Source organism: Hydra vulgaris, chromosome 04 (assembly GCF_038396675.1).
Source record: "Hydra vulgaris chromosome 04, alternate assembly HydraT2T_AEP".
NCBI classification, from domain to species: domain Eukaryota; kingdom Metazoa; phylum Cnidaria; class Hydrozoa; order Anthoathecata; family Hydridae; genus Hydra; species Hydra vulgaris.
The window spans coordinates 34125001-34140535 of record NC_088923.1 but is presented as its reverse complement, the minus strand read 5'-3'; the positions used below and the strand labels follow the sequence as shown (position 1 = coordinate 34140535).

Below are 15535 nucleotides of genomic sequence, written 5' to 3'. Positions count from 1 at the left end.
TCTGAAAACACATCTGATCTTTACGTCAACAATATAACTTAAAAAGAGAAATAATAACAAAAGATTTAATGGAGTTTTTCTTGACGAAAATCTATTTAAGAGGCCATTTAAGTTAAAAAAACCGTTGGATTCTTTACAAATATAAATGTATTCATTATATACGAGCAAGCTCTACTAATTATAAGTCTGTTACGCAAAAATTGTTTAAAAGCAAGTTTACTCAATAAATGAATAAATAATATTTATAAACAAATTTAAAAAATATAATCGGACAAGCCAAGGGTATATTTCAACATGAGCAACAAGTTTTTGTAGATGCTAAACTTAAAGACGTTTCGAGCATGCCCTAAACATCTTTTTCAATTAGTATAACACCTATAAAAAGTCCTTGCTTATTTGTCCTTTATATTTTTTGAACTCCTAAATACTAGCATTTAGGAGTTCAACAAAGGTTCAACACAACTATTTTTATTACTAATGACTATACTTGCGGCATAACTTTCTCGTCGTTTGATTTACGTGGTATTTGTAAAGAGGAAATTATATGTGCTACGCTCTTTGTCATCTTGGTAAAGTTTTACTCTCCTAGTTTTCCAGTTTAAAAAAAATTACTTTGAATAATTGCTATAACGACGATCTTTTTTAAAACAATTTTGATGCGTCGGTGTAGATAGGTTTTAAAAACAAACTTAGGTTTTAATATTTTTTGATAATTTATAGAAATATAAATAATGATTTAATAAATACAGAACACTCACATTCGTTTCCATTAATTACAATGAAATCTTTTATAAAACCACAGGATAAATCCGAACCATATTTTGGGTCTCCATTGTACACGGAGACATTTGTAAATATTTGCGTCTGTGAGTTTACAGTGTTAAAAACTTTTGTTCCATTTAAATATATTGAATATAAATAAACTCCATTAGTTTCAGTTTGGGATACTTGTATACTTGACCACACATTTAATGGAATTGGATTAGTCATAAATATGAAATTACCATCTCCATTAACTGCAGAAGATACAAATATAACTCCTGATGTAAAAAACCAAACACCAGGGATTCTTTCCCCATACAGTGTATAAATATTTGTATTAGTCAAATGAACAATATTTGTGTCTTCAGTTGGAAAAAAGCTTGGTTTAAACAAAAAAGAAACTGAATATGTTTTTTTCAACAATGGAAAGGTTGCAACCAAGTTATTTTTTATCAGCACACGTTCATTGATATACCTTACAACAATACCTGAAATAAAATTAATTTAAATTTAAAGAAAAAATAAAATTTGAAAAACCAATTATGATTGTTATTTTTTCACTTTTAAAAAAAGTTTAATAATATTTTAATAATGTTACATTTAATAATATTTACGTTAGACGTTATTTACATAAAACATATTTTGGGGAGTTTGGGTAATTTGTCTTTACTTAAAACTCTAAATAAACTAAATATAAAAACTTTCATGAAAGTCAAAAATATGTCATATGTCTCAAATTCATACAAAAACTTGTTTCAAAACCCTAACAAAATAAAATTACCCCTTTAAATAGACATATTATATAGTTTAGATTGTAATAAAATCCTATAACATTGCCTGTGGCGATTACAAACTGTTTGAGTGATTTAAAGTTTTTCTCATATATATATATAATAATATGTATGTTACTTAAATTAACATCGAATAAAAATATTTTATAAATTTTTTGTTTGACATGCCTGCATTTGGTTATAAAAAAAGAAGAAATGGAGATAAACATATTAATAGCAATTTATCTGCATAAACTTCAGTGAACCTTTCCATTTTTCTAATAATAATATAAAATTATCGTCTAAGATTTTTACCTGGTGTATAGCTATTAACATATATTTTCAAACCTTTAGATTTCACATGTGTGGAGCCTAATAATAACAGTATCTTAAATATAATTACTATAGTTGAAGTTTGACGTTTAACGTCGTGATGCTTTCAATTTTAAAGTAGTTTTAACTGGTTACTAGGCTTTGAAAGAGCGCGTTCTCAAAATGCACGCGGTCATCGGAAAAAGATCTTTTAAGCGAGTTAAAACCTTTCACCTTTTGGAAATTAATTATTATTTATTAGTTTAAAAATAATACATAAGGAATCATATTAAGATAAATAATTATTGTTAAGATCCTATTATATTTAAAGAAAGTAAAGAAAATAGTTTAGCAATTTATATATAACATTTTTATTAGATATAAAGTAGAAAGGATCAATACTTTTCATTTTTTAAATCGTTTACATTTTGCTTGTTTTAGTTTTTCCTTTAGCTTTATTTTTTATTAACAGTTTTGTTTTTATTGAGCCTATATGTTATTTTTTAGAAGGAATGTAGGAGTATGGATGAGCCCTAATTATTTTTTATGCAAAAAGTTATACTAATGCTATTTCCATAAAATTGGTTATTACTACTTTGAAATTTCTGTGATGCTATTAACTACTTTTGTTCTTTTTTAGAAAATTTAGAAAAATAAATTATAACTTTGTGCCAATACTGACATGGTATCCCACATGTTATTGTACGTAAAGGTTTAATTTTGTTATGAGGATTACAGTTCTTATAAAAAAAAAAGTGAAGGTAAAGAGTATTGTTTGTATATATCTATTTTGTTTACTTTTAATCTTTATACGTGTACTTTTTTCGTGTCATTTTAAAAATTTTTGTTTGCACATGTTTATTGTTTGTATATATACTTTTTTGATAAGTATGTGTATGTGGTAATATGTGCTTTATAGTTGTTTTATCAATGTGTTTTTATAATAAGGTAAAGTGTTTTTTGATGTTTGTGTATGTGGTAATAAGTGTTATATAATTGTTTTATAAATGTGTTTAAATATGTATATAAGGTATATATTTAACCTTAAACATATTTATACGCATTTATTGTGTTTATAGTTGGTACATATGTTTATATTATGTTGTTTCCATGTTTTCAAAGTGCTGTGAATTGCTAAACGTGTTGAGCAAGATTTGTCAACGTTGCCAGCCAAGTGATGTACTTATAACAACGTTATAGTGATGTACTTATAACAATGTTATAACAACAGTGGTTAGTGTCAAACTGTTACTGCATTCGGTCTTGGTGTTTTCAAGCCTTTATTATTAATTATTCTAAAAATACATAATAATGTATTTTTACAACATTTTGCGTAATATTTTTACTTATGTTCTGTTACATATGAATGCTATGTTACTGAAGTTATGTTATATGCATATTACATTAACTTATGGCGTGTGCTATTGTTGTGTGCTGTTGTTGTGATGTTGTTTTTTTATTATCTTTTGAGTTGATAGACATTTGGCTTACCTTCACATTGGTGTCTATTGTTAAGAAAGATAAATAGGTAATATTTTTATTCAAAATCACTGCTTTCATTATTCACTAAAAGCGAAGATAAGTCATTTTGCAATATGTAAAATTTTTTTTATCTCAATTTGATTTTTTGTCTTCAGCGCTGTTTATTACATGATTTTGCTATAACTATTTTGAAATCATGATGTACCTGCATAAATTACTTTCCAAAAGCTAACGTGAAATAATAATATTTAACAACTACTACTCTGGTAAGTCACAACAACTTTTCTCTGTGAGGTGCATTGATTTTCATTTTTTGTATGTAATGTTTTTCTCATTTATATACTTATTAGTTACATTTTTTATTTTAGATTTATTAAATGATAAATTTATGTTGTTATAAAAGAACAAATTATTGTTTTTGTAAATTTTTAGAAACATTTACTAATAATTTTTATTAAAGAAATAATATTAAAGTTTGCTAAAAACAATTTGCAACCTTTTTTTATTTTTTCTGTGTTAGCAGTATGTTTATTAATAATAAACATTATTATATTAGAATTAGAATAAACATTATATATTAGAATAGCAGGTTTTTTTTAATTTTTTTAATTATTAATTGCTATTTTTTTCAGATATATATATATATATATATATATATATATATATATATATATATATATATATATATATATATATATATATATATATATATATATATATATATTAGTAGTAGAAAATCACTTAACAAAAATTTTTTCCATTTAACACTGTGTTTCATTAGAGATTCATCAGAAAACAAAGATTCATCAGAAAAACTTTTCTGTTGAATCTTTGTTGATGAAACACAGTGTTAAATAAAAAAAATTTTTGTTAAGTGATTTTCTACTACTAATATAATTGCTCTGTTCTTTTAAGAACAATTAGCACTCTATTGTGTAGAATACTTTTTAAAGTTGTTTAAATATATATATATATATATATATATATATATATATATATATATATATATATATATATTTATATATATATATGTATATAAAAAAAAATTATAAAATAAAAAAAAAGTAAAAGTAAAAAAAAATAAAAGTTATGAAAAATGGTAAAAAATGGATAATATTAGGCTAGAAGCCGACATTAGTTTAGAAAATGGAAATGTTGTTAGGCAAATTAATCTTTGCAGAAATGAAAGAGATGGTTTAGGCGAGATAAACGTAACAATTGACAATATGCTTGTGATGCTGGGTGGCAAGCCGCAAATAATTTAAACCCAAATAAGGAAAGTGTGGTTAGACAAGTTGAAAATAATCGTCACAGAAATGAAAGACATAGACTAAGGCGAGATTAAATTTAACATAATGCTAGAAATGCTGCTCGGCAAGCAGCAAATAATTCTATCCCATATAAATAGAGCTTGGTTAGGCAAGTTGAAAATAATCGTTGCAGAAACAAAAGAGATAGACTTAAGCTAGATGAAATTAATAGTCAACAAGATACTAGATTTTCTGCTAGATACAAAAGAATAAATTGTATAGGTAAAAGTAATACTGTTCCTGATTATAATTAGTTAGAAGAATTGAATTATATTTGTGAATATTGTGGTGCTAAGAAATTTCCGGATCAAACACCTCTTTGATGTTGCCATAATGGAAAGGTAGTTTTGTTGCAGCCTTCACCATTTCCATAAGATTTATTTAAAGGAAAACATGCCGATGGAAAAGCCAATCTGAATTTGGCTTTTTTTTGCTTCATTCAAAGCTAATCTAGTTCAACCCATGAATCATGGGCCGCCATTATAAAGATTATGCGGTCAAGTTTTTTATCACATTAAAAATGTTAGGCCAAATTAAGATGATCCGCCGACATATTGTCAACTATACATTTATGATCCACTTGCAGCAGTAAACTTTAGAATGTAACAACGTGGTAACAATCGTTCCTTGAATGATTTAATGTTTTGATTGCAAACTATTATTAGTGAAGAGAATCAGTTTGCTCTTGCATTTAAAAACATGGCTGAAGTGGAAGATAAAGAAATTTTTCAAGCAACTAGAGAAGGTCACTCAGTCTCAGTTGTAAAATATCTTTACTTGAAGGGCAAAACAGACGTCGCTTTATTCTCCCTTCACATAATAAAGTAGGAGTTGTATTGTACAGTTGTAACTTTAAGTACATTAGCTTTGTTTTATTTTTTCTTCTGGGAGAGTTGGAACAAAAACTAAGTATAAATTATATGATTAGTATAGTTGAATAAATGAAGCATTTATATTTGTACCTGAGTAGTCAAAGGTTGGTTGTCACGTTATAGAAATTGTTCAGGAGAGAGGAAATAGTAAAAAAATTAGTCTTTATTGGCTTATTCTCAACGGATAAATTCATGTAAATTTTTTCTTTTTTTATTTAATTTGTCAAAAGATACATAAAATATAATTTTGACAAAAAAAACATAAAGTTAAATAAAAAATGTGAAAAGATATTTCTGGACAACAAACGTTTTCCCTTGGCCATTGTGGGGAAACTAGATTTTTTATATTGACCCAACTTTGTTTCACATTGTCATAGGATAACAGTCTTTATACTTCTGTAGATATTAAAAAAACTAAAAAAGTCTCAACATAAATAACTTACATAAAAAACTAGACAACCAACCTTTGTCTTCTGAGGTACAGATTATAAGATTTAAAGTTTATTTTAGTTTATAGTTTTGGTCAAATTTATAGCTATTTTCAGTATGTTTTAGCTTCAGTTTTCTTTTTTTTTTTACTTAAGACAACTCATTAGATGTAATGAGGGGAATAGGTAAGAAAACCATAATTATATATTTATTTATATGTTACTATTAATTTCTCGATTATTCTGAGGTATGTTTTTTCGTCTTTAGTCCCTGGCAGAAGCATAACTGGTAGGGCTGTTTTAGATTTTTTATATTTTGTTTTGAAATATAACATTTTTTAACTGTTCGCGTTTTACTCATATTTTAATTAAAATAAAATTTTTCACATATTTAACCCTTTTTAATTTACTCTCTTTTTTTATGAATATTTTTAGCATCGTCTTCTGTTACCTGTAAGAACGGTAAGGTTATGCTTTAAATTTTGATTAAATTAAAATGCAAATATTTATAGTTTTTATTATATTCTTCCATTTTAAATTTTAGAGTCGTTAACATTTGAAAGCTTTTGTGATTTTAGTATGGTTAACATTTTAGCAATACAGAAATTAAATACCCATGGCCTCCCTCGGAGAAGTCATTTAATAAGTGGTGTAGTAATGGCGGTATGGATGAGCCTTTCTTTAAATGGAGGGCTCATCAATACCGGTGTGTTAGGAGACATCAAAGAAAAAGCAGCAACCAAAAGTATGTAAATGTCTTTTATCAGTGAAGATGTTTATAACTTTTTTGCTGCTTTTTCTTTTTGATATTTATGATTAAGATATTCACAACTTGTTGATGATTTTCCTTTAGTGATTTCTTTAACTTTTATTTTTTTTTACTTTTACTTTTTTTTTATTTTATAATTTTTTTTTTTTATTTCTAATTTTTTTTTAAAAATTTATTATTGTATATTCGATTTGTTTTGGTCTTTTTAATCAAAAATTTTATTATTTTTCAACAAGTAAACTTAAATTAAAATTATCATGATTCTACATTCTATTGTTCAAAATAATTTGGTCGTTTAATTTACTGAACTTACTGCTTTAAAAGTTTACTATAAGCCAAGACAATATATTTAGCTATATAAATGTAATCTATCTATATCTCAAATTAACTTTTTATCTTTAATGTTTATAGTGTGGCTCCTTGAAGCCTTTTCTATTTTGCTTTTTAATTAAAATAATGTAAATATATTGTGATGAGTTTTAAATTAAACTAAAGTTTACTAAATGCCAACATGAAATAACGTCATAAAACAACACCAACATTCTGCATTATGACGGCAACTGAAGTATTACTACAGGTTACCGAAAGCAGGTAAACTGTTTTCCAGTTTTTTTTTGTTTTCTTTCTTTTATGTATACTTATCTGTTACAATTTTTATTTTAGGTTTGTCATATGACGTATTAATGCAATATAAAAGATCTAAGTTTATACATTTTTTTCAATTTTTTATACACGTGTTTGATTGTAAGTTAAATTTCTTTGTTTGAAACGTATTTTTACTCAATTGCTTAGTTATTTATAATAAACTAAAAGCAAACTTATTTAGTAGCGTTCATTAAACGTTTTGAAGACAATTTTCTTTTTTAAATAATAATGATTCAAGGGATACCAATAAATTATTAACTCCTGTATAATATAAGTTAACTTCATATTAATCTTAATAATTAATTAAAGCTCATGTTATAAAAAATATAACAAGAATTTAGCTTTAATTTTTCGTCAATTTAAAGCATGATGAAGGGTTTTTATTTTGTATCAGTAACTAAAAAAATATTATGTTGAACTTAGGAATGTTGAGGAAAATGGTTCTGCCTTACATTGAAATGATCTATATCAGTTGTAAATTACTCAAACAATGTATAATAATTGGTAAATTATTACATAGTTTTATGTTAGTTTTACAGGTGGTTTAATTTTTTCAATTTAAAGGCGTTTTTGTAAATGGGTATTAGTTAAGATTTTGCAACTATAAATTGTGGAAAACAGCCACTCTAACTTAACTGTGTAACAGACCAACCATAACCCGTTTTACAAGCTGCTTTCTGTTAGTAAAAATAATTATTATAACAATAAATATAATTATAGACGGAATTGTGTTGTCTATTCAGGAGAGTGTCTTGGAAAGGTGAAAGGAGTATTTTGAGGAACTGATGAATCGAGGGAATGATCGGGAATGAAGGTTAGAAGAGACAGAGGTTGTGAATCAGGGAGGAAGTAAGGACTGTAATTGGGAGAATGAAGTGCGGTAAGGCAGTTGGACCAGATGATATTCCAGTAGAGGCATGGAAATGTTTGGGAGAGATAGCAGTAGAGTTTTTGACAGGGTTATTTAACAGAATCTTGGAAGGTTAAAAGATGCCTAAGGGGTGGAGACATAGCATAATGGTGCCAATTTTTAAGAATAAGGGCGACGTTCAGAGCTGTAGAAATTACAGGGGAAAAAAGTCAATCAGTCACAGCCTGAAAATCTGGGAAAGAGTAGTGGAAGCTCGGCTTAGAGGTTAAGTAGAGATCTGTGAGCAGCAGCTTATGATAGAGTCCCGAGACAGGAGCTGTGGTATTGCATGAGTAGCGGAAAGGTATGCGAGGGTGGTGCAGGATATGTATGAGAACAGTGTGACAGCAGTTAGATGAGCAATAGGAATGACAGACAGGTTTAAATTAGAGGTAGGAATACATCAGGGATCAACCCTGTGTCAAAAATATTAAAACTAAAATATTTCTTTTTGCTCTTTTTTTTTCTTATTATTTGAAAGAATATAACTTTGAAAGAATATAACTTTGAAAGAATATAACTTTGAAAGAATATAACTTTGAAAGAATATAACTTTGAAAGAATATAACTTTGAAAGAATATAACTTTGAAAGAATATAACTTTGAAAGAATATAACTTTGAAAGCTAGTATGAAGGGTAAGATCTAAAAGACAGTAGTGAGACCTGCTATGTTGTATGGACTGGAGAGAGTGGCACCGACAATGAGACAAGTAAGGAAGATGGAGGTGTCTAAGATGAAGATGTTAAGATTCTGATTTGATGTGACGAGGAAGGATAGGATCAGAAAAGAGTTTATTAGAGAATCAGCACAAGTAGCATGTTTTGGAGATAAAGTTAGAGAATTGAAATTGAGATGATTCGGACATGTACAGAGGAGACAGGAGAGCTATATTAGCAGGAAGGTTTGGGGGATGGTACTACCAGGTAAGAGGAGGAGAGGTAGACCTAAAAAGAGGTTTAAGGATGCAGTGGTGGAGGATATAAGAGTTGCTGGTGTGTCAGTGGTGGACGCTTATGACAGGGCGTGATGGAGAAGTTTGATCTGCTGTGGCAACACCTAAACGGCAAATGTCGAAAAAAAAAGAAGAAGAAGATTAAAAATAATTACAGTAATAATAATAGTTAACCCGTAACACCTGGTGAAAGTAATGTGAAATGTTATTTAGTCTTTTTTTTTAAACTATTACTTTCTACAAACTTAATATTTTCGTAGTTTGATCTTAAAATTTTTTTTCATATTAGCCTCTATTATATCAGTCAGTAAGTTGTTCAATAAATTTACAATCCAGTTTTATAAAAAGAGATACCTAAATGTATTTCTGCAAAAAAAAACTTATCAGGTTGAACTTCTGTTTTTGTTACTGTGGGCTTTCTTTTAATGTGTTTTGAAGTTGATAAGTAAAGGGTTGTCCATAAAGTACGTCACGTTCGAGACATGAGGGTAGGCATTAGTGGTTTCGTGATAAATCGTTCAGGACTTGGGGGAGTGAGAGGTCAAAAACGGTCAAGAATTATTTGACGTAATCCAACTTATGTTATTACAACCATAAATATTTTTATAATTTTGAATAAGATCTGCGTGTAGTCTATGTTCTTTTAGCTTTGATAATTTCATAAAATCTAACCTTACTTTATAAAATAAAGTGCTAGTTTTGTTGTCTTCGTTAGGACCTTCTCAATTTTGTCTAGTTATATTTATGGAGATCATGTCTGAACTGCAAATTTATCATGTGGTTGTACGACTGCGTAATAACTTTTAAGTATTTTACTGTTCTTTTTATGATATTGAATATTGTGTTTACTAGTAAAAGTTTGTAAGTATCATTTTCAATTCAATTGAGCTATAATATCCAAGCCGCGTTAAGTTTTGCTGATACTTAACATAAAAATATAATTGCAATCAATATAAGATTTGGATTTTTTTTCTATTCGCAAAACTTTGTATTTTTTATAATTAAACTTTGTTAGCCAAAAAGATGATCATGAATTTATATCATTTTGAAGTGTTATTGGATTATTTAATAATCTTTAGGATTTTTCATAATGCTTATTATTTTACTGTCATAAACAATAACTTTGATAGAATTTTTTTGATCTTGATCTGACAATAATACAAATAAAAAATTTTCCTATGATATTTTTCTGTAGCACTCCATTATTTTTTGTCGATAAAATATTTTAACTATTTTTTGAACCTTTTTTATCAACGGACCAATACTTGCACGCCAATTAATAAGATCAAGGTTCGTTTCGGATATAACTCTGTTGTTGTTAAATTTTATGTTGTATTCAGCTTAATTAATACGAAATATACGGTTCTTATGCTTTGCTATAGAAAATAAATCTGAGCTGGAAGTTTTTTTTTCTTTTAAAGATGTAAACAAGATCTTGAATGACTTTATTGCTCAATCAACACGCTATCCTTGGAATTTTAAGTAGGGATAGTTTCTGCTTCTAAAATTTTTTACTGAGTTTAATTCTATTACGTGACTGTAAAAACTGCTACATAGCTTCCGATTATCATCTGCACTGAACATCTGTTCATTAAACAAATGCTTCGGCCATCTGAAAAAAAAAATCTACAAACGGAGAGTTGTTAGCCTCTTCTCACTGGTTGAAGATTAAATGAAAAAAGAGCTAGTATTTCTCATAAAATCTTCCTTGCGTTATTGAATTTAGATTATTTATGAAGCTTTATCTTAGGAAAAACCAAAGATTCTTAAAAAAAAAGTGGATTTCCCTAGCTAAAATAAATTTCAAACCGTTACGCCATTCTGCTGTTTCAATAATTAATTTTTTACCATTCTTGAAATTCTTTCTAGCTTTTTGTAATTCTTTACATGTTTCGGGATAAAAAGATATTCGATTGGTTAACATGTTGTTTCCTCAAAGTTATTTACCCATTACTACGTAAGGGGCTTGGTCAAGAATACGATGTTGACAACTAATGAGATGTAGTTCTTCTAGTTTTTTTCAGTAAAACGACTTTGTTACTAGCTGACAATCTAATTCTTTCTTTCAGTGTTCTTATTTTCCGCTACGATCATCTTAAAACTCCTTAACAAAATGTAACAATCAAGAACAGATTATATACCTTTAACATCATTATGGTTCTCTGCCTAATAGATCTAGTGCTTTTAATTTCAGTTCTCTTTGTTTATTTTTCAACATAAGCACTTAGTATTCTCGGTGACTAAAACGTTTACGAATAAAGTGCAGTGACCAGCTTTCTAAACAAACTGTTTTCTTTGATATTTCTTGAAGTTACCAGACTGAAAAGGTGTCTGAATGTCGATCCCATTTTGAGATGACTATTGACAGAGAATTGCTGATTTGCTAAAGATTAACTTAAAAAACATAATTTATTTAGTCGCAGTTTGGTCTTGAGTAGTTCTTTTTGAGACTTCTGTATTGTTCTTCTGGATGATCTGACTCTTAATGTTGACGTTGTTGTTTCTAGTGTCTGTTTTTCTAGTGAAACAGGAAATCAATTGTTTTATAAAAAGTTTTTATATACATATGTTGTTATATATATTTGTTAAAAAATGTTATTATATATATATATGTTATTATATATATATATATATATATATATATATATATATATGTATATATATATATATATATATATATATATATATATATATATATATATATACATATATATATAAATATATATATATATTTTCATATATACATATATATATATATATATATATATATATATATATATATATATATATGTATATATATATATATTTATATATATATATATATATATAAATATATATATATATATATATATATGTATATATAATAGGGTTTTTGATGTTGGACATTAAATTTTTAATGGCAATGGCAAATATGAGTTATACACAGCATTTCAATCATAATTTATATATATATATATATATATATATATATATATATATATATATATATATATATATATATACAACATTTAAATCATAATATATAAATATATATATATATATATATATATGTATATATATATATATATATATATATATATATATATATATATATATATATATATATATATATATATATATATATATATATATATATATACATATATACAGCATTTCAATCATAAAATATATATATACATATGACAAATATATATATATATATATGAAAATGAAGATAAGTCAAACAATGGAAAATATGAGTTATACACAGCATTTCAATCATAATATGATTAAGTATAAAGCGAAAAAAGTTTAAGTTTTATCTTTCGAAAAAATAAGATTTATTATAAAAGGCTTGAATATGTACTTATATGTACATTTGAATTTGTTCAAGTTTTGTTCGAAACTACTTTATAAAATAAAACACTTCAGTCATATGCAAATAAACTGTTAAAAAAAGAAAAGTTTGTGCAAAGTAATTAAGACTAAATTGAAAGATTAAACAGTAAAAAGTCACCTTTCGGATTTTGAATCTCATCTTTTTTCATTTCACATACAGTCTTAAATGTCGCGCCATTAAGACTAATTTGATAAATTCCCGTTTTTATAAAATTGTTGTCAAAATGTTCTTTACAACTCTTTGCTGGTCCTGCAGCTAAATGTACAGATTTACATTGTTACACATGTTTTAAGTGACTTTGTTAGTAAAATTAGTAGATCAATATAATAAGTAACCATATATATGAAAAAAAAATAAACCAAACAATTTAGAGGAAGTGTGGCATAATTGGAATACTGCGAGTTGTTTGCTATACTAAATAGTTAAAATGTTAATAGCTACATCTTTGTGTGGAAATCATAATCTTTAGCATCAAGTGACCCTATAACTAATGATCAAAAGAAACACAATTGACAGTTGATAGTTTGGTGCGAGCGAGGTTATAATGTCAGAAAGTTTTAAAAAAAAAATTTGTCTCGAAAACCTCGCACCCATTTTTATCTATTCGGCCGGCGCTGATGTATTTTTAATACATTGTTTCCAGTTTAAAATGTTCAATACTGGATCTTCTTGACTCAATGCATGGGTTTTGCTTGTGTCTCTGTTTTTATGACAATCCAACTTATCCTATTATCTCTTAACGATGGTAAAGCTCTACAACTCAGTTTTATGGTACTTAGGTCGGCTAGTAGTCAGGCTTCCCAAACTCTGCGGTAGCTCTCAGAGAGGCTGATTCCATCAACAGTCAAATAATATCAAAGTATTAACATTGCCATATTGCGCATAGAAAGTGTCCCTGTTTGTACCTTTGGTGTGCATTGCCAAGGCCCCATTTGGAACCTTTTGTTACAGCTAATGGTTTCTTAATAGTTATGAAGCAATTGTTTGGTCTTTTAAAAAATGTACTGAGTGCTATCTATGCTGTGAGTCAATTGTTTTTATTCAATCGTTATCGCAATATTTTAGATCTTTCTATATTTATGAACGGTAATGTACTCGATAAGTCATCCACTATTCATCTTCTAGGATTAACTCTTACTTCCTATTTTTCTTGAAAACCATATATCAAATCTGTTGCAAAATTATTATCTACTAAAGTTGCATTTCTTTATCGATTTATTTTACTTTTAGAAACTTTTATTGTTAACTAAGATAAGAGAGAGTTAAAGGGTAAAAGAAATGTCAACAGCGATATAGATTGTTTGAGAGAAAAACATGGAACTTTTAATATGTCAAAGTTGCATAACCTTTTCAGGAGTGTTTTAGTTAGTCAATAATTAATTCTTCCATAAATATCAATGATAGATTTTTTTGAGACTAAAATAATAGATCGTATGAAGAAAAAAGCAAATTGGTATAATGAGATCAACTGAAAAAGTCTCTCATTGTTATAGAAAGTAAAAAAAAGAAGAAAAACATCAGAAAAAAGGAAGGAAAGAGGAAAATAAATTTCAGAAGAAATGAATTTTCTGACTCGGCTGTTTTTGGTGATAACAAAATTTTCAATGATTTCAGATTCTTCTAATTGTTCTGTTGAAATAAGATAAAAAAGATGCAACTTGTTTCTTTTTAAATGGAAAAAATAGTGATGACAAGCAAGATGAATAGTGGTAACAATAAGTAAGATGTAAGTTCGTTGAGCTTATGCAATTCTTTGACTTAGAACTGTGATTATTGTAAATGATTTACATATCTTCAGTTTTTGAAACAAACAGGATTAACATATTTCAAATTACCTGCATTTTATGTATAATCTCGATTTGTACGTCTTTTTAATAATTTTAAAATTTATTTTTCTTTTCCATCACAATTTATTTTTTTGTTTTAACTGATGAAGAATGTTATATTTCTGATTACTATTTTATTTTAAATCTCTCTTTCAATTTTAAATCTCTCTTTCAGTTTTTAAATTTCTCTTTCAGTTTTTATTCTGTTTTCTAAAAAGAAACTGGTATTCCAATTATGCTGCACTTCCTTTATTAAAAAAAATTGTAAAAAAAAAATCATAAAAAATAAAAATGCAATCAAAAATATAACAAACCAACAATATAATAATCAAACAAAAAATTTAATGTCTTGGTAGACAGTATAAAAACCTTGAAGAAATTGATGAACTGAAAAAAAGTGATCTTGCGATATATATACATATTTTACGTCTCAAAAAAAAAATTAGAATAATAATGTATTCCTAGAGCTCAAACAATAAAATGGGGAGTTAATTACATTACACATAAAAAGTATACTCCAAATTTGACAAAAAGTTGTTTGGTGTAATAGCCAACTGCTTAAAACCGTGGAGAATATTTCTAAAGTTTGATTGAGAACATTAGCAAAGAAATGATGGAACTCTACATCTTATGTTAAATGTTAACTTTTAGACACAAAAGTAAAAGAAGAGCTCCCCAAATCATGGATGCATTAAAATTGTGTCGTTTCAAACCATGGGGATCAGAGGTATTAGTAGTTTACTAACAATTTATAAAACTTGTTAATGTCACTCTGAACAAACTTCAACACAAAATAAATTGTTTTCTGGGATTTCTTATGCCAATGGTTTAACGAGAAACTTGTAATATATGCTAAAATGTGATAAACATTTAATAAGATTTCTTTTAAAATTTTCCTGCTTTAAAACAGTTTCAAGCGTTGAAAAATTATTGTATTTTAATTACTTTTCATACGAACTTTGATTCAGGGTTCTCGATTACGTGTTTTTAGAACGATTTTCTTTGGTTTTATAGAAATATGTCAGGTACTGTGAGACAACTATTTCTTGAAAAAAAATTTTGTTTTTAAAAACAAAAGTGTTGGTAGCGACAATGATTTTCTAGTCAAGCTTGAGC

The 15535-nt window shown here is 26.9% G+C and overlaps 1 protein-coding gene across 3 annotated transcripts in view; it reads right to left on the bottom strand.

The window, feature by feature from the left end:
- Positions 1 to 15535, bottom strand: part of LOC136079774 (uncharacterized) — an 81129-nt gene that overhangs the window by 47194 nt on the left and 18400 nt on the right. For 2 of the 3 annotated variants that reach the window (XM_065796151.1, XM_065796153.1), the window contains 2 exons: positions 12711 to 12848; positions 759 to 1250 (listed from right to left, as the gene is read on the bottom strand). In XM_065796151.1, coding sequence (XP_065652223.1) covers positions 759 to 1250; positions 12711 to 12848 — 630 coding nt within the window. The remainder of the gene's footprint in view (positions 1 to 758; positions 1251 to 12710; positions 12849 to 15535) is intronic. The other variant, XM_065796152.1, reaches the window with a different exon arrangement.